The sequence below is a fragment of the Pan troglodytes genome, chromosome 16 (assembly GCF_028858775.2).
Source record: "Pan troglodytes isolate AG18354 chromosome 16, NHGRI_mPanTro3-v2.0_pri, whole genome shotgun sequence".
In the NCBI taxonomy this organism is placed as follows: Eukaryota; Metazoa; Chordata; class Mammalia; order Primates; family Hominidae; genus Pan; species Pan troglodytes.
The window spans coordinates 82,420,941-82,440,014 of record NC_072414.2 but is presented as its reverse complement, the minus strand read 5'-3'; the positions used below and the strand labels follow the sequence as shown (position 1 = coordinate 82,440,014).

Here is a 19,074-nt window from a genome sequence, read left to right as displayed (position 1 = left end):
TGAGTGTGGAGGAGGAGGGGGAGGGGTGCGGTGGGGTAGGGGTGTGCAGGAGGAGGTGAGGTGTGGAGGAGAAGGTGTGTGGAGGAGGAGGACTGGAGGAGGATTGGGTGTGTGGAGGTGGAGGAGGGCTGTGGAATTGGAGGGGTGTGGAGGAGGAGGAGGGGTGTGGAGGAGGAGGAGGGGTGTGGAGGAGGATTGTGGAGGAGGAGGGTTGTGGAGGAGGAGGGGTGTGGAGGAGGATTGTGGAATTGGAGGGGTGTGGAGGAGAAGGAGGGCTTTGGAGGAGGGGTTGGAGGAGGAGGGGTGTGGAATAAGAGGAGGATTGTGGAGGAGGAGGGATGAGGAGGAGGGTTGTGGAGGAGGAGGATTGTAGAGGGGGAGTGGGTGTGGAGGAGTTGGGGTGTGCAGGAGGAGGAGAGGTGAGGAAGAGGAGGTGTTTGGAGGACAGCTGGTCTCCAGCTCCATGGTGGTGATGGGGGCTGAGCTCCAAGAGAAGGAAGCTGCTATCAACAGTTCGGAAGAATTGGCGGATTTTTCGAGCCCCTACTGTGTGCCAGGTGCTGGGGAAGTGGCATACAAGTAAACATGCCCCTGTGCTTGCAGAGTTTGGAGCCCTGTGGGGAAGCTGGATGTCAATTGCAGGTGGACCCGGATCTCCAGAAAACAAGGGGTGGGGTGGGCATGAGCACTGGCTGATAGGCAGGTGGGGAGAGGGCTAAGTATGAGGGTCGTCTGCTTGGAGGGCTGGAGAAGTTGGTTTGGGAGGTCGATGGAAAGAAGAAGATGGTGGAGGGGGAGGATGATAGGAGACAGGCATGGCCTGGGTGGTAGAATATGCAGAAAAGCCTTACTGGAGCCAGAGAGGATTTCGGAGGGGAGAGAGTGGCCAAAGGGTCAGGATGCGGCTGACATCAGAGGGCGTTGGACAGAGGCAGGAGAGTAGGGAATCCTGCAGGGCTCCCTGGGGCTGCGGGCAGAAGGAGGCTGAGCAGGAGTGCTCCTCCAGGAGAGGCAGGACACAGGGCTGTGGCATGAGGGGTAGCTGGCGGGGAAAGGAGAGTTTTCTGTTTGTTCTGAGGAAGGAGACTGGGCATCTTCACAGGCTGATGGGGGGGTGCCATCAGAGAGGGCTAAGTAGAAGGCCCTAGAACATCAGCAAGTCCTTGCAGAAGGTCAGGTTGACGTGGAAACAGGACCTCGTAAGGCATAGGGACGCTGGGGAAGGCGCGACGGGCCATGGGACGGAATGGGGAGCAGCTGGGACACGGCGGGAGCTGGCCCAGGTGGCCTGGAGGGGAGGCAAGAAGGCCTCACGTGGTCTGATGAGCCTTGAGGAGAGGAGGGCGTGGGTGCCCCACGTGGCAGGAGAGGGCTGGGTCAGCACAGCCTGGAAGTGCTGGTTCTTCCCGCAGGGCTCCCAGCAACAGAAAGCTCAGCCCGAGTGACGTGGTGGCAGGTCTTGAGGAGGAAGAGTGGCGTGGTGGCAGGAGAAAGGGCCTGGGGGTGCCACGGAGGCCACGAGCCAGGTGGGCCCGGGCAGAAGCAAGGGAAGCTAGGAGAGGACGGGCAGGCTGAGAAGAGGGGACACGGGAGAATTCTCAGTGCGGTCAAAGAACAGGGTGTGTGTAGACCAGAGTGGAAATGGGGGCTCAGGAAGTTACAGTCAGAAACAGGATTTCCAGGTAAGATTTCAGGAGACAGTCACCTTTATGACAAGTGCTGGATGTGGCTGTTCGCGTTGAACCCTGCTGGGATGGGGGTCTGGGGAAGGGACAGGGCTAGAGGCCAACCCAGGACAGAGTATCTGGTGGAGGAAGGGCCGTGGGCAGGGGTGTGGAGCGGGTGCTGGCTGTGGGGGCAGGAGACCCAGCTGCCTCCAGCTAAGGGAACTGAGTGCCCCTTCACGTATCACAAGAAGGCCTGACCCACAGCTGGTACAGGGCCTGCCTTGCCAAGGCTCCAAATCCTAGCTGCAGGCTGAGCCGTGCAGGAGGCGGTGAGATTAAGGCTCCCCACCAACCCCTCACCCAAGTGAAGAAAAACACCACCAAATGCAGAGACAACCTCATTGTGCTGCTTTTAATTACGAAAGATGTAAAATGATGCATTATAAAACTTGGAAGCAACTTTATACAAATTCCAATCTTTAAATATGGTTGAACAGGGTGCCCTGGGGGTTAGGACACTGGCAGGAAGTCTGATTAGTTGCTGGGATGGTCCCATCCATGAAGCACTGGACACATGCTGGGAACCGTCTGTGCATAGATCAGAAGAGCCAACAAGAGTGGGAACGGGCAAGCTCTGCAAATACGCACGCGGACTTGAAGATACACCACCAGCTCAGGTAATACACAGCAGGCGGAGGAGAAATGAAACAGGAGAAACAGGACAAAGGAGAATTCATGACATGATCAAGAAACCCCTTCTCCTAACGCCCTATGTCCTAAAACCCACAACCATACAGAAAGAAAAAATGGAAATGCAGACAGGTTTTTAGTTCTATGCTGTTTAACTGCTATAAGTGAGAGTAGTACAATGGTCGATTTCTTGTGACAAAACTAAATAATGAAAAATAGTTTACTCTGAAGAATGCAGCTGCTTCAAATGCTGAGGACCACAGCTGGTTTTGTTACAAAGGCCGCAGTGAGTGCAGGCTCACGTGCCGTGGGCCAGGGCGACCCTGCCCGTGGTGAGTCCTCCACACCTTCTAGGCAGAGTGGGTTGTACGATGCCCAAAACCTTTCACAAGAAAAGATCGGACTCATAGACCTAAGGACAAATTGAATTCAGTGCTAAACCATATTGCCCCCAGTGTACACCCCCAATAAATCACTTCCCCGGAGGTCTGTTTTCACAAGTCACCTGGAGAACGCCTGTGGGGCAGTAGGGTTCACTGTGTAGGTCTTGGGGTCTCTGTTGCCAGGCAGGGTGGCTGCTGTGCAGACAAACTGAACTGGGACCCGGATATGACGATACCCATGGGTAAGGCACTATGTGAAGAGTGACTATGCTGAGACCTGTGTTTTATGAAAACACAAGTCTTGAAACATCAGCACCATCGCCTGTTGAGAGTGAGATCAGGTTTGGGAGCCCTTTGACACAGGAGCTGGTTTCTTTTGGCACATGGGGTGCTGGGTAGCACTGCGACTGAAGGCTCTGTAACAAAAAGCCACCCCCTCTGAGATCTTGAGCACAAAGGGATCTGAAAGTGTAACTGGGAACAGGGCAGGCCAGCAGGCCCTTCCTGAGCTGGAAATCAGGCGAGGAGGACTCTGGTTTGATTTCCCAATTCCACAGCAAAGATTTGGGGCAAATGTGAAACAGGAATACTTGGATTCCAGAGGAAGGTGGAGGGGCACCCCATGAGGGTTATTTTAAAGATGAGAGGCAAGGTCAGAAGATAGAAATGGAATGAGGTCGGGAGAGGCTAACCAGCCCAGGGTCTTGTGACCACGACTCCTTTTACATAAGGGACAGGTGTGCCAGATTCAGACCCTCATTGTACAGCCTTGCTCCTCTGGGTGGAGCAGTCCAGCCACCCTCAGTACACTCCAGGGTCTCCTGGAAGGGCAATGGCTGTCCAAGCAAAGGTCCTGGCATCTTCCGTCTCTCCTTCAGGGTTCTCCTCCTCTCCACCCTGTCCTCTCACAGCCTAGACGCCCCCCCCCCCCCCCCGCTGCAGTGCTCTGCCCCCTTCAAACCTACTGGCATCACCCAAGTTAGAGGAGGCAGGCGGTGGTGGAAATCTGGCCCATCTATTTTATGAGAAGGTATTGATGACTAATGATGCTTCCATGAATTAGGCCTTCGTTTTACTATAAACTATTTTTTCAACCTCAAAGAATGAATCTCTACTTGAAGCAATTTAGAGCCAAACATGGATCTGAGAAGGAAGATCTTCCTGGGTGGGGCCCAGCCAGGATCCTCAGGGCACTCACCTGCTCAGCCCTTCCGGATGTACTCAGAAGACAGCTCCCACCCACCCGCGTGGAGCACAGCCCAAGGAGAATGCAGTGCCCGGCTTCACTGTGATTTGGTCACCTAGTGTTAAAAGCATATTAAAGTGCATGCTTCACCATAGGCACGAGTGCTGGAAAAGCTAAAGCTCTGAGATCTGGCAGGGAAGGGGATAGCTACAGGTGAGCCTGCCTTACGGCATGGCGGACGCACTCATTCATCATGCGCTGCACGCACGGTTCTGCAGCACTCACTCCAGCACACGAGTGTGCTGCCACGCACGTGTTAGGTGCTACGGGTTCAACAATGATAAGGCACTGTCCCTGCCCTCAAGGAGCTTACGGTCTAGGGGGGTGACATTAAACTCCCAGCCCACAGAGACACAGCTCTGGGGAGGGATGGGGAAGCTCAGTTGCTCAGTGGGTGGGGTTAGGACCTCACCAGCTCCCTCTGGCTGCTCTTAGTGGGGAGGTCTGTGCTTGTCTGGAGTTTGTCTGGAGGCCACTGAGTGTGAGACACCTGCAGTCCCTGTCTTCCTTCCCCAGCCCCCGAGAAGGAGCACAGTTCTCTTCAGGCTCATCAGTGCCAGGGGACTCTTTTCAGTGACTGATAAAATGGTCTTCCTCTTCCTCTGGTCCATAAGGAAAAGGTGTACTTTTCTGAAGCAGCAGAAACCAACTGGGAGAAAATGAAAATGAGCCTTCAGTCTGCCTAACTCAAGCCTGCCCTCGGACTTGCGGTAAAAACTTCATGTCGTAATCCAGGCATGGGAGAGAGCCGTGGGGTCCACTCAGCCTGGGAATGTCCCCTGCTGGAGGGCCTCGCCCTCCGGGTCAGGTCAGAGCAGGCATCGAGGTGCCCTCTCCGGTGCCGCCGCCCCAGGCCGAGCCTCCCACTCCGGGCCCGCCTTCGGTGCGGACGGAGATCAGTGGTTCCGAGCACACTACACAATGCTACGGAGGCCTCCAGTGACACAGTATTTCCTACTCTTACACATCGGCTGACTGGATGGCCAGTAAAAAGATGCAGTGGAGGTGAGCTTTCCAGTTCATGGGAAGCTCCAAGCAGCCTGCCTGCTGCAACACGACTTTGGCCACAGGCGGGAGAGGCAGTACAAAGCTGTGTGATCTGGAGGAAGGCACAGTGTCTGAGATGGGATCTCATCTGAAACCCTGGAGCCGTGGCATTGCTTCCTTCTATGTCAAGATAACGAAAGCCCGTGGTGTCAGCTGGCTTCATTCTATTCCATTCTATTTTGGCTGTTGCAGAAAAACATTCTTCTGTTCCACTGCCTTCTGTTCACAGTCTGTCAGCTCGAAACGTCTCTTCAACAGAGGGGTCCAGCAGGCCCATGCTGGAGTCACTTAACATGTTGAGTCCGTCCAGGCTCAGGGGTTCAATCTGCAGCTCCTCTTCCAGTGGAAATGGAGTGTCCACGTTCAGGCTGACCTCAGGCAGGCCTGCTAGCGCACTGTTGAGGTCTTTGAACAGGCTGGTGCTGGAGTCTTCTGAAAGGAGTGGCCAGAGGGGAAAACAGTGCGGTTAGGAGGCGTGAAGGCTCCAGGCTACTAAGCAAACCCAGCTGATGACAGTCCCCTAAACTGCTATCCCACATCCTGACCACCCCCAGGCCCACAGTTCTTGCCCTGGAATCTACATTCTTGTCAGTCAGTTGCACAACTCCCAATTTTTGCAGGTTTTTTCCTTTTGAACAGTCATCAGTCACCTAAGATGAAATCTTTCTTTCTTTTTTTTTTTTTTTTTTTTTGAGACTGTCGCCCAGGCTGGAGTACAGTGGCACAATCTCGGCTCACTGCAAGCTCCACCTCCCGGATTGGTGCCATTCTGCCTCAGCCTCCCGAGTAGCTGAGACCACAAGCGCCCGCCGCCACGCCCAGCTAATTTTTTTTGTATTTTTTAGTAGAGACGGGGTTTCGCTGTGTTAGCCAGAATGGTCTCGATCTCCTGACCTGATGATCCGCCCACCTCGGCCTCCCAAAGTGCTGGGATTACAGGCGTGAGCCACCGCACTGGGCCAGATGAAATCTTTCAGAAAAGGCTTTGACTACCAGGCCCACCGCCCTGTGTCACCGTCTCTGAGGCTGGACACCTGCATCTCAAAAAGTCAAGTCGACCCAGGGAACGTTAGCTTTTTGCTTTATATATTATGTCGTTTAAACTCTCTTACGAAGGTTCCTAAACACACAACAACATAAAAGCAGTAAAGAAGCTGAGGGATAGCTCGCTCACCTGGCAGGATGGTGTTCGGGAAACTCCCGCAGTTGGAATACGGGCTTGGTCTCAAATGAAAAGAGTCCTGCAGTTCTCGGGAACCTTGTTGCACCAGAGGCACCTGGAAGCATCAAAGGTTATGTGAGGAAGGCCACACCTCTGTTTCCAAGGAGGAAGTGAGTATTGCAATGTGCTCCCAGAGCAAAACCTGACTTGCAAACTAATCCATATTCCCTTCTTTCCAGGATCCCAGAGTGTTTTCCTCTTGTGGTAATGCATGCACAATATTCTTGTCAGGCAGGCAGACGCTGGGGTGGAGGAGGGGTCCCTGAGGTCCACAGCGTGGTGACTTTTCCCCAGCCCACTACACCATCCCAAGAGACACCAATGCTCATGGTTTCTGTGGCCCCTCAGACATCTCTCCTCAGCCTCACCAAGGCCTTTGCAAACTGCCTTCTGTGGGAACCCTTCAAAGGCTCTGTCTATAACCAAGGAAGTATGGACTCTTCTTCTTTGGTTTCTTTCTTCTTCTTTTTTTTAAAGATAGGGTCTCTGTTGCCCAGGCTGGAGTGCAATGGCGCCATCTCGGCTCACTGAAACCTCCAGCTCCCAGGCTCAAGCAATCCGTCCACCTTAGCCTCCCAAATAGCTGGGACCACATGCCACCATGCCTGGCTAATTTTTGTATTTTTTTTAGAGACAGGGTCTTGCTGTATTTTACCCAGGCTGGTCTCAAACTCCTGAGTTCAAGTAAGCCACTGGCCTTGGCCTCCCAAAGTGCTGGGATTATGGGTGTGAGCCACTGCACCTGGCCTCTTCCCTGGTTTCTAGAAAACTGAGAAAGGGGAAGGCTTTCCTTTTCACACTCAGAAGGAGGAAACTCATGCAAGCTCCTCCCTATGAGAAAGCCTCTATGAGGACTGGTTATAACCAGTGCCAATTTTAGGTTCCTTTCCTGAAATTAATTTTCTAAGCCATTTTAAAAAAAGTCTCAAAAGAAGTGTCTATCATTTTTCAGGGAGACGGTGATTCCCACCTAGACTAAAATGGCTCTTTGGGAAACAGGGAGGCAAGGAGGATTGGTTCTTGCCACAAAGCTTCATCTGTGGCCTGCTTAGGAAACAGCTATCTTAATTTATTTTATTATTATTATTTTATTTATTTATTTTGAGACAGAGTCTTGCTTTGTCGTCCAGACTGAAGTGCAGTGGCGCGATCTCAGCTCACTGCAAGCTCCGCCTCCCGGCTTCACGCCATTCTCCTGCCTCAGCCTCTCGAGTAGCTGGGACTACAGGTGCCTGCCACCACCCCCGGCTAATTTTTTTGTATTTTTTAGTAGAGACAAGGTTTCACCGTGTTAGCCAGGATGGTCTCGAACTCCTGACCTCATGATCCGCCGGCCTCGGCCTCCCAAAGTGCTGGGATTACAGGCGTGAGCCACTATGCCCAGCTATTTTATTAAGTTCTTGGCCGGGCACGGTGGCTCGCACCTGTAATCCCAGCACTTTGGGAGGCCAAGGCAGGTGGATCACTTGAGGTCAGGAGTTCAAGATTAGCCTGGTCAACAAAGTGAAACCCCATCTCTACTAAAAATATAAAATTCAGCCAGGTGTAGGGGTGCATGCCTGTAACCCCAATTACTCAGGAGTCTGAGACATGAGAATCGCTTGAACCCAGGAGGTGGAGGTTGCAGTAAGCCGAGATCACGCCACTGCACTCCAGCCTAGGCGACAGAGTAAGATTCTGTCTCAAAAAAAAAAAAAAAAGTTCTGGAACCTGTTCAACCCTTCTTCCACTCCTTAATCCATCGGAGGGCCCAGTCCATACTTATTGAATACTATTGAATACTCTAAAATCTAGAATATTAAAAATAGTCAATGTTAGGGAAAAACTAAACTGTGAAAGAAAGTGGCCGAGTTGAAAATACCTTACGGAACGCACTCCCCTCACTCCCCAGGACTGAGCTCTCCCCAGGAGGCCCCACGCTGTGCTGGGTGCACCAGCCTGGGTGCAGGCCAAATGCGGCGCCACCTTCTGACTCTGCGGTGGGAGCAGGCGCCACTCCCCCTATGCCTCAGTTTCAACATGAGGGCGCTGAGGAGGCAGGTGCTGTGTCCCTTCCAGTGTTCATGATTTTACAGTTCTACAACGAGAGTGTCATCAAAAGTCTCCTGCCGATTGTTCCAGTAGTTCCTCTGCTGAAGCCTGATACTAAATAAGGCAGCTAGAGAAAGCATTTTAGGGCCAAAGAAGATGAAAGGCTCTTCTAGCCACAGAACACAACCAGAACCAGGAAAGTGGCATGTCTGGTCTGCTCAGTTCTGAATTCTACACAATGAACAACCTAAATGGTACAGTTTATGCACCAAGGGAGGAGAAGGCAGGGGCGATCACCCACCTGTTGAGGAAAGGCAGGGCCTGGCCTCATGGACTGCTGGTCAAAACCCACATCTGGGAAGAAGTTGGTCAAAGATGAGCCCTTCAGGGAATAAGGAGATGATCATTTAGCTTGGAACTCAGAGCAAAACAAGCATTCCCTCTGCACCAACGCTCCTACCAGAACTCACCTGGGCCGGGAGAAGCTGAAAGTCTGACTGTGGCAGTGAGGAGGCTGCCTGGGGCTGCTGGGCAGGGGCCTCAGGGGCGCGGGGCTGCTGCAGGAGGGGCTGGGTGAGCTCCTGGGGTGCAGGGTAAGGGGGTGGCGGCGACACCTGGGCTTGAGCTTCTGTGGGCAGGAAGGAAAGTTGGCTTCGGTCTGAGGACACCATCTGCAAAACAAACACACAAAGCCACTAATGAGCTTCTGCGTTTCTGGCGTTAAGTCCTTTAGGATTAGGAAATGTCAGAGTGAGAGGAAGCCTGAGATTTTCCTCACTGCGGTGTTCTGTGCAATGCTGTGAGAAGCCCGTTTCTCTTCCTTCAAAGTATATCTCAAATTTTACTTCCCCACAAAGCATGTTCCATTCAATGACAAGTTCTATTGTCTTAAAAGAACTAAACAAGAAAACAGCCAATTTAACCAATTTCCTTTCAGTTTTCTCCGTGAAAATCATGTTTTGTTTTGTTTTGGTTTTATAGCCGTGTCTTCTGGTTAAAAGTGGAAGATTGAAAAAGGCCCTTAGCTCTGTCATCCCCAAATCCTGTTAAAACAAGACACTACAACATTAACAAGCAATAAGTATTAATAAAAAACACTAAACAACAGCACAGAACACTAAATGATAACAAACAACACGAGGACAAAGATAACGGGAGAGAAGAAAATGGCAACAAAAGCTGGAAAATGAGCAGCAGATGGCCCGGTGGTAACTGGCTTAGCAGAGCTGAGAAAACCCGATGCTAAGCTGGCAGTGAGGAAAAACCAGGAGGCAATCTCACTGACAGCACTCAGTCCCCACAGGGCTCTGGGACTGGGGACAGCAGGGAGCAGGGGGTGAAGCTAAAACCAGGAGATTCTGGTCAAAGTTTGTGTAAGGGGCAGTTGGACCTGCAGAGCCCTTGCCTTGAGTGTGCTTCTGCGCACTGGCCCCCACCATCCTGCCACCTGCCAGGAGACTGGAAGGTTCTACTTTCGAGATAATAAAACTAAGGGTCTCTGGATATTAGAAGGTGAGGCACTTTACTGAAAACACAGGGTTTAGAAGAAATTTCTTCTCCTTTAAAATTTTATTTTTTTATTTAAGTTCTAGGGTACATGTGCACAACATGCAGGTTTGTTACATATGTATACACGTGCCATGCTGGTGTGCTACACCCATTAACTCGTCATTTACGTTAGGTATATCTCCCAATGCTATCCCTCCCCCTTCCCCGCATCCCACAACAGGCCCCGGTGTGTGATGTTCCCCTTCCTGTGTCCATGTGTTCTCATTGTTCAATTCCCACCTATGAGTGAGAACATGCGGTGTTTGGTTTTTTGTCCTTGCGACAGTTTGCTGAGAATGATGGTTTCCAGCTTCATCCATGTCCCTACAAAGGACATGAACTCATCATTTTTTATGGCTGCATAGTATTCCATGGTGTATATATGCCACATTTTCTTAATCCAGTCTATCGTTGTTGGACATCTGGCTTGGTTCCAAGTCTTTGCTATTGTGAATAGTGCTGCAATAAACATACGTGTGCATGTGTTTTTATAGCAGCATGATTTATAATCCTTTGGGTATATACCCAGTAATGGGATGGCTGGGTCAAATGGTATTTCTAGTTCAAGATCCCTAAGGAATCGCCACAGTGACTTCCACAATGGTTGAACTAGTTTACAGTCCCACCAACAGTGTAAAAGTGTTCCTATTTCTCCACATCCTCTCCAGCACCTGTTGTTTCCTGACTTTTTAATGATTGCCATTCTAACTGGTGTGAGATGGTACCTCATTGTGGTTTTGATTTGCATTTCTCTGATGGCCAGTGATGATGAGCATTTTTTCATGTGTCTTTTGGCTGCATAAATGTCTTCTTTTGAAGAGTGTCTGTTCATATCCTTTGCCCACTTTTTGATGGGGTTGTTTGTTTTTTTCTTGTAAATTTGAGTGCTTTGTAGATTCTGGATATTAGCCCTTTGTCAGATGAGTAGATTGCAAAAATTTTCTCCCATTCTGTAGTTTGCCTGTTCACTCTGATGGTAGTTTCTTTTGCTGTGCAGAAGCTCTTTAGTTTAATTAGATCCCATTTGTTAATTTTGGCTTTTGTTGCCATTGCTTTTGGTGTTTTAGACATGAAGTCCTTGCCCATGCCTATGTCCTGAATGGTAATGCCTAGGTTTTCTTCTAGGGTTTTTATGGTTTTAGGTCTAACATTTAAGTCTTTAATCCATCTTGAATTAATTTTTGTATAAGGTGTAAGGAAGGGATCCAGTTTCAGCTTTCTACATATGGCTAGCCAGTTTTCCCAGCACCATTTATTAAATAGGGAATCCTTTCCCCATTTCTTGTTTTTGTCAGGTTTGTCAAAGATCAGATGGTTGTAGATATGTGGCATTATATCTGAGGGCTCTGTTCTGTTCCATTGGTCTATATCTCTGTTTTGGTACCAGTACCATGCTGTTTTGGTTACTGTAGCCTTGCAGTATAGTTTGAAGTCAGGTAGCATGATGCCTCCAGCTTTGTTCTTTTGGCTTAGGATTGACTTGGCAATGTGCACTCTTTTTTGGTTTCATATGAACTTTAAAGTAGTTTTTTCCAATTCTGTGAAGAAAGTCATTGGTAGCTTGATGGGGATGGCATTGAATCTATAAATTACCTTGGGCAGTATGGCCATTTTCATGATATTGATTCTTCCTACCCATGAGCATGGAATGTTCTTCCATTTGTTTGTATCCTCTTTTATTTCATTGAGCAGTGGTTTGTAGTTCTCCTTGAAGAGGTCCTTCACATCCCTTATAAGTTGGATTCCTAGGTATTTTATTCTCTAGAAGAAATTTCACGATCGAATCTTAAGATCTCCACCTTTCTTTCCCAACCCGGCTCTCAGGATGCCGGAATCCCGATATGCCGAGGTGTGACATTGGAAGAGTGTCCTTTAGGGAACCTGACAAGGCCTGAAGAGAGAAAATCTTTTTTTCTGGAGACAGAGTCTTGCTCTGTCACCCAAGCTGGAGTGCAGTGGCATGACCTTGGCTCACTGCAACCTCCACCTCCTGGGTTCAAGCAATTCTCCTGCCTCAGTCTCCCGAGTAGCTGAGATTACAGGAGCATGCTAACACGCCTGGCTAATTTTTGTATTTTTAGTAGAGACGGGGTTTCACCATGTTGGCCAGGCTGGTCTCGAACTCCTGACCTCAGGTGATCCACCTGCCTCGGCCTCCCAAAGTGCTGAGATTACAGGTGTGAGCCACCACGCCTGGCCAGAGAAGAATGTAAAACTTATGACACCAGGAGTTTCCCAAGGAAATGACCAAGCTAGATCATTCTACAATGAAGACCACACTCAGCAGGCCTGCCCACATACACAGAGCTGCCAGCCAGCTTCTCAGTGTCCTTTTTTTTCTCATTTACATATTTTTATTTGGAAATGTTTATATCAGTACAAGGAAACAATTTTGGAGACACTGGATGTCATTAGTTATCATTAGTTTATTATAAAAGAGAAATGGAAATTATTTACATGATGAAAGATTTCAGAACTTCAGTGGAATGGGCAGCTTCACACTGATGCCATTTCAATAGTGACTTATTTCAGTCTATGTACTTTCCAAGAATGTCACCATCTCTAAATAGGAAATACTCCTTGTCATCTAGAACTACTTTGGTGCCTCCATATTCTGGGAGAAGAACTTTATCTCCAACTTTCACGCTAACTGGTTGAATCTCTCCAGCCTTACCTTTAGAACCCAATCCAACAGTGACTACTGTTGCTTGCAATACTTTTCCTTGAGATTTTTCTGGAAGCAAAATGCCTCCTTTGGTTACAGTTTTAGCAGCGCTCCTTCCAACCAATACTCAGTCAGAGAGTGGAAAAAACTTTCTAAACACTTGTCCTGCCATGACTCCCTTCGCCTCAGACTCATACTCTGCTCTAGTGTAGAGCCGCAAGGAGACAGCCCCTCAGTGTCCTGTTCTTAAACATGAGCAGAGCACTGAGGATCATCAGGCCCTGAGGAAACCATCTGCCGTGAAAGTCAGAGGCCAGAGCAGACACACACAATCTTGGAAAGATGTGTGCAGGAAGAAGTAGTTGTGAAAAACCAAAATCAGCATGACAATATTTAGGCTACTAAGAAAATCCTTATCTATTAGAGATACATATTAAAATATCTGCAATTTTTAAAAGCAGGGTATGGATGAAACAAGATAACAAGGCTGGCGTGCTGGCTCACGCCTGTAATCTCAGACTTTGGGAGGCTGAGGTGGGTGGATCACCTGAGGTCAGGAGTTCGAAACCAGCCTGGCCAACATGGTGAAATCCCGTCTCTACTAAAAATTACAAAAATTAGCCAGGTGTGGTGGTGTGCACCTGTAGTCCCAGCTATTCGGGAGGCTGAGGCCAGGAGAATGGTTTGAACCTGGATGGCGGAGGTTACAATGAGCCGAGATCACACCACTGCACTCCAGCCTGGGCAACAGAGCAAGACCCTGTCTCAAAAAAAAAAAAAAATTAATTGTTGAGGGTAAATGATGGGTATAGGAGGACTTATTGTATTATGTTCTCTACTTTTATGCAATTTAGAAAAATTCTATTATAGAAAATAAAGATAAATTCGAAAAAAAAAAGACCACTAAAAACCTGAGAGATAAAAGATGATATTGCATCTGTGGAATAAGTATGATGCTATTAAAAAGGAACACTCAGAGAACAAAAAAGAACTCATAGCAATTTAAAAATGAGAGCAGAAATGGAAAACTCAACAGAAGTGTTGGAAGATAAAGCTGAGACAATCTTCCAGAAAGCAAAACAAACAAACAAGGAAGCAACCACAGAGAAGCAAAAGAGGAGAGAGAGAAAATAAGGATAATAGAGGAAAAGTCCAGGATAGTCAACATTCGTAGAGTTCCAGAGCGAAAGAACAGAGAAAACTGAAGGGAAGAAATCATTGAAGAAATAAAGAACATTTCCCAGAAATGAAGGCTGTGAGTTTCCAGATTGAAGGAACCCACCAACTATGCAGACTCACGCCAAGCCACATCATCTTGAAGTTTCAGAACACTGGGGACAAAAAGATCTCACAAGCCTGGGGTGGAGCGGGGGGATTCCATGCAAAGTGTTAAGAGTCCGAATGGCACTGGATTTCTCAATGCAACTTACAAATGAATAGGCAATAGATGCCAAGGGAAAATTATTTCAAATTTAGAATTCTATATTCAGCCAAATAATAATTAAATGGCAGATCAAATAAAGACATTTTAAGTCATACAAAGTCACAGGCACTCTTTGCTATAGAGCTACTAGAGAATTTAGTTTTGAATGTGTCGAGAGGAGATCTGCCCAACTCCAAGAGTTGGGGACTGAATTAGTCATACACATAGATACATATAGATAACCAGGCTAATAAAAAAAGTCAGACATTTATTAACTCCCAAGAGGAAAAAAAATTCTCATTTTCTTGTTTCATAGTATACTATATGTCAACTCTGACTACATTGTAACTATAAAAACACTAAATATTGAGTATTGCTCTAACCAAAATTATAATAAATGAGGAGGGTGGGTAGGAAATTGTGTGTGCACATGTGCGCACATATGTGTGTGGTGGAGTCTGTGGGAGAGTGGAAAGAGAATTAAATTCTAATCTTCATTGGTAGGATGTCATTAGATAATGCCTAACACCAAAAATGTAGAACAAAAAAAGCATAAAACAACATGGTTAGGCTGGGTGAGGTGGCTCATGCCTGTAATCCAGCACTTTGGGACGCCGAGGCGGGCAGACTGCCTGAGGTCAGGAGTTCGAAACCAGCCTGGCTAACATGGTAAAACCCTGTATCTACTAAAAATACAAAAATTAGCCAGGCGTTGTGGCACATGCCTGTAGTCCCAGCTACTTAGGAAGCTGAGGCAGGAAAATCGCTTGAACCTGGGAGGCGGAGGTTTCAGTGAGTTGAGATCGCACCACTACACCCCAGCCTGGGTGACAGAGCAAGACTCTGTCTCAAAATAATAATATGGTTATACCAAAGAGATTAGTTAAAATGGTTGACAGCCATCTCTAGGCAGTGAGGAATATGCCTAATGAGAGGGGAAGACAGCTGTTTTTCTATAACAAGCCCTTTAGAACTATTTTACTTTTTAAACTATGTGCATGAATAACATTCACTTTTTAAAATTTCCTTTTTTTAAGAGATAGATAGGGTGTCACTATGTTGCCAAGGCTGGTCTTGAACTCCGGGCCTTAAGCAATCCTCCAGTCTCTGCCTCCTGAGTAGCTGGGATTACAGTCAGAACAACTGTGTCCAGCAACATTCATTTAAAAAAAATCTAAATATTAAACAAATTAAAAACACATCTGAAAGGGGACACTCTGGCCATACAGTCTCCTTAAAATGTAGCTAAAAAGCAAGAATACTTTTAGATCTTATAAAATAATCTTGCAAAATAAAATTAAAGGCAATTCAATAACATAAGAACCACGAAAACAATAATTATGGACTAGCCTGGGCAATACGGTGAAACCCCATCTCTACAAAAAAAAAAAAAAAATACAAAAATTAGTCGGGTGTGATGGTATACACCTGTAGTCCTATGTGCTTGGGAGGTTAATGTGGGAGGATCACCTGAGCTCAGGGAGTTCAAGGCTGCAGTGAGCTGTGATCGCGCCACTGCACTCAAGCCCTGGTGACAGAGTGAAACGCTGTCTCTAAAAAAAAATAAAAATTATGGCAGGGCACAGTGGCTCATGCCTGGCACAAGGCACACTGGCTAATTCCAGCCCTTTGGGAGGCTGAGGTGCAAGGATCACTTGAGCCCAGGAGTTTAAGACCAGCCTGGAAAACATAGGGAGACCCTATTTCTTTCTTTTCTTTTTTAATTCTAATTTTTTTTTTTTTTTTGAGACAGAGTAACTCTGTCACCCAGGCTGGAGTGCAGTGGTGCAATCCTGGCTCACTGCAAACTTCCACCTCCAGGGTGCAAGCAATTCTCAAGTCGCAGCATCCTGAGTAGGTGGGATTACAGGCGTGTGCCACCATGCCCGGTTAATTTTTGTACTTTTAGTAGAGATGGGGTTTCGTCATGTTGACCAGGCTGGACTCAAACTCCTGCCCTCAAGTGATCCGTCTGCCTTGGACTCCCAAAGTGCTGGATTACAGGTGTGAGGCACACACCCAGCCCAGGGAGACCCTGTTTCTACAAAAAAATTAAAAAAATTAGCTGGGTGTGGTGACATGGGCCTGTAGTCACATTTACTTGAAGAATCCCAGCTGAGGCAGGAGGATCGCTTGGGCCCAGGAATTCAAGGCAAGGGAGCCGTGATCGTGCCACTGTGCTCCAGCTTGGGCGACAGAGTGAGACTTAAAAATTATGAAATGTCCTCTCACCCTCGCCCAAAAGAGATTACTCATACGATCAACACGCCACGGCTAGTAATTGGTAAAGAGTGACCAATAACAAGATCCTCTAACTCTCCGTTGTGTTCTGTCAACTCTTCCTTCTAAATCATTATTAATTTATGGCGAGGTGGTGAGTAGTTAATGATGCTGTAATAGACAGAGGATGTGACAAAAGGTTGAAAACACATTCCTCGATGATTATGGTATAAGGAGAACCACCTCTGAGTTTAGAATTTATAGGAAGTTTCAACCCCTGTGTTTCTATAATGGGCTTTTCTTTTCTTTTGAGACAGCGTCTCACTCTGTTGCCAGGCTACAGTGCAGTGAGGCTATCTTGGTTCACTGCAGCCTCGACCTCCTGGGCTCAAGCGAGCCTCCCACCTCCGCTCTGGAGTAGCTGGGACTACAGGCGTGTGCCACCACACCCAGCTAATTTTTCCATTTTTTGTATGGGTGGGTGACTTTTAAATGTGCCTCTTTCTCAACAGACTTCTTTTCATCCTTATAAGAGATATAATCCTCAACATACTTAGCATTTCATGAACAATAAAAGTATTGTTTCTCAAATCTGTAGACAATTAGGGAGGAGGTCTAATTCACTATCAAAGCTTCAGGAAGGTATTAAATGTTTTCTTTGGCTTTCCCCTATGGCTTAATGTACTTAGAGAGTCAATGACTGATTTTCCATGCCAACTTTGAAATCCTAACCTGGTTTCCCTCAGTTGCCTTAGACTTACCTGGATGGCATTCTCTATATCCTACCGTTCCTCTCAACCCCAAGTTTGTGAGTTAGTGACTACAGATTGTTCAACATTTGCTTAAAGAGTAATCAACACAGCAAATCTGCTATTATTATAATAAAAAATCATTAATTAGGCTGGGTGCAGTGGCTCATGCCTGTAATCCCAGCACTTTGGGAGGCCACACTGGGAGGATGGCTTGAGTCCAGGCATTTGAGACCAGCTTGGGCAACATATCGAGAACTGGTCTCTACAAAAAAATCAAAAAATTAGTCAGGTATGGTGGTGCATGCCTGTGGTCCCAGCTACTCCGAAGACTAAGGTGAGAAGATCGCTTGAGCCCAGGAGGTGAGGCTGCAGTGAGCCGCGACTGTGCCACTGCACTCCAGCCTGGGCAACAGAGTGAGACCCTTTCTCAAAAAAAGAAAAGAAAATCATGAATTCATTCTGCATTATTGACACTTCTGCTCTGATTTCACATATAAGAGCGAACAGACTGCACTTGAGACCTCATGGGTGCTTGGTGTAATAATGAGTGTAACCCAAAATAGTAAAGAGGAGGAATGCACTTCCTATATCTTGCGGTCTGTTTCACTGTAGTGGTTGGTCTGTCTGTGTGTGTTTACCTGGGAGGTAGGATATGGGGCCAGTGGGCTGGTTGAAGACAGCTGTCTGCTGAAACCTTGATGTGCTTCAGGGCCAGGAGAAAGTGTGAGAGGGCTGACGGGAGGCTGCCGACGCCGAGACGGGCCGCTCAGGTTTGTGGTGGAAAGAGATGGGTTGCTAAGGGAAAACAGACGGAGCGAAGGGTGAAGAGCAGATGCGTTGGGAACAGACGTCTGTGGGTGGTTATTTAAGGAAGAGGAAAGCACAGTCTTATTGAGCGTGGCTTGGATGGAGGGGTTACTCCGAGAACTCTGGAGACCTGGAAGACAACAAATTCACAAGTTACTTATAATTTCAGACCAAATCTTTTGTATTCCAAAAATGAAAGAAAACTGTCTACTGTCACATGCGATGATGATTCTGTAGGTAAAGGAGCTCCTGGACAGCTCTCCTACAGGGACTGCATCCGATGCACCAATGGCAAGGAAAAGATGCCCCTGCACTAACAGAGATGGGGCCACAAAGATGACAACGATGTTTTCCCATGAGGAGGGAGATCATGTCAACAACCCCTAGGTGAGCAAAACTAGGTAAACCGGGGTAACAGAGGCAAATATTCCAGGTGCTCGGCCCAGACCCAGGGAAAGGACCTTAGGGCTGTACAACAAATTCTGTTTAGAGCCCCTGAAGGTCTCTGTCCCAAGCACACTGCCTGCATCCCCTGCTACCTTTGGAGAACATCCTTCCACGGCGAGTCATGGCCCTTGGGGAGCTGTCTTGGTGGTCTTTAATTACCCTTAGCACACTAGGGAGTCATAGGAAGGGACACTTCCCTGTATCTCCCACCCCAGGGTCCCTCTTTGATTTTCTGGTTCCCAGGAAATTGTTCATCACAGTCTATTCCAACTCAGGGAAAAGGAAGTTTTTGCTGGTGCTTTATTTGGGGGACAGGGGTGAATTTGATCATGAGCAAGGAAATTTGGGAGAGAGATCTTTGCAGCATAGGCTGCTAGGGCATGAGCTCCCAGAAACTGGGGATCCTGTCCTATGCCCTGCTGGATCCTCAGCACCTGGCACAGGGCCTGGCATGGAGCAGGTTCACCCAGTGAATCAATTATTCGGCTGCTGCTGCTATGTGTATCTCAACTGGCAATACCTACGTTTTAACCTTCAGCCCATCTTTCTTGTACCAGCAGTTGGGGTAAGCAGAACTATGTGTTGTTTTGTGTTGACAAAAAATTTAAGTGTTTGATAAAAGTTATGAAAAGGAAGAAATGACAAAAATCCAGCAGCTGGCAAAATTATTATTATCACTATTATTATTATTATTATTTTTGAGACAGAGTCTCGCTCTGTCATCCAGGCTGGAGTTCAGTGGCATGATCTCAGCTCACTGCAAGCTCCGTCTCCCGGGTTCACGCCATTCTCCTGCCTCAGCCTCCCAAGTAGCTGGGACTACAGGCATGTGCCACCACGCCTGGTTAATTTTTTGTAATTTTAGTAGAGACGGGGTTTCACCTTGTTAGCCAGGATGGTCTCGATCTCCTGACCTCATGATCCAC

At 47.8% G+C, this 19,074-nt stretch overlaps 1 protein-coding gene and 1 pseudogene across 8 annotated transcripts in view; both read right to left on the bottom strand.

Moving 5' to 3' along the window:
* Positions 1-2,052: 2,052 nt before the first annotated feature.
* Positions 2,053-19,074, bottom strand: part of CRTC3 (CREB regulated transcription coactivator 3) — a 115,983-nt gene continuing 98,961 nt past the window's right edge. For 2 of the 8 annotated variants that reach the window (XM_009429831.5, XM_063795372.1), the window contains exons 11-15: positions 17,533-17,831; positions 8,757-8,957; positions 8,588-8,668; positions 6,208-6,310; positions 2,053-5,462 (exon numbers count right to left, since the gene is read on the bottom strand). In XM_009429831.5, coding sequence (XP_009428106.1) covers positions 5,257-5,462; positions 6,208-6,310; positions 8,588-8,668; positions 8,757-8,957; positions 17,533-17,831 — 890 coding nt within the window. In that variant the 3' untranslated portion in view covers positions 2,053-5,256. Of the gene's footprint in view, positions 5,466-6,207; positions 6,311-8,587; positions 8,669-8,756; positions 8,958-17,532; positions 17,832-19,074 lie in introns of all 8 variants that reach the window. The other 6 variants (XM_510592.9, XM_009429833.5, XR_010151808.1 and 3 more) reach the window with 5 other exon arrangements.
* Positions 12,186-12,733, bottom strand: LOC134808560 (10 kDa heat shock protein, mitochondrial-like; annotated as a pseudogene).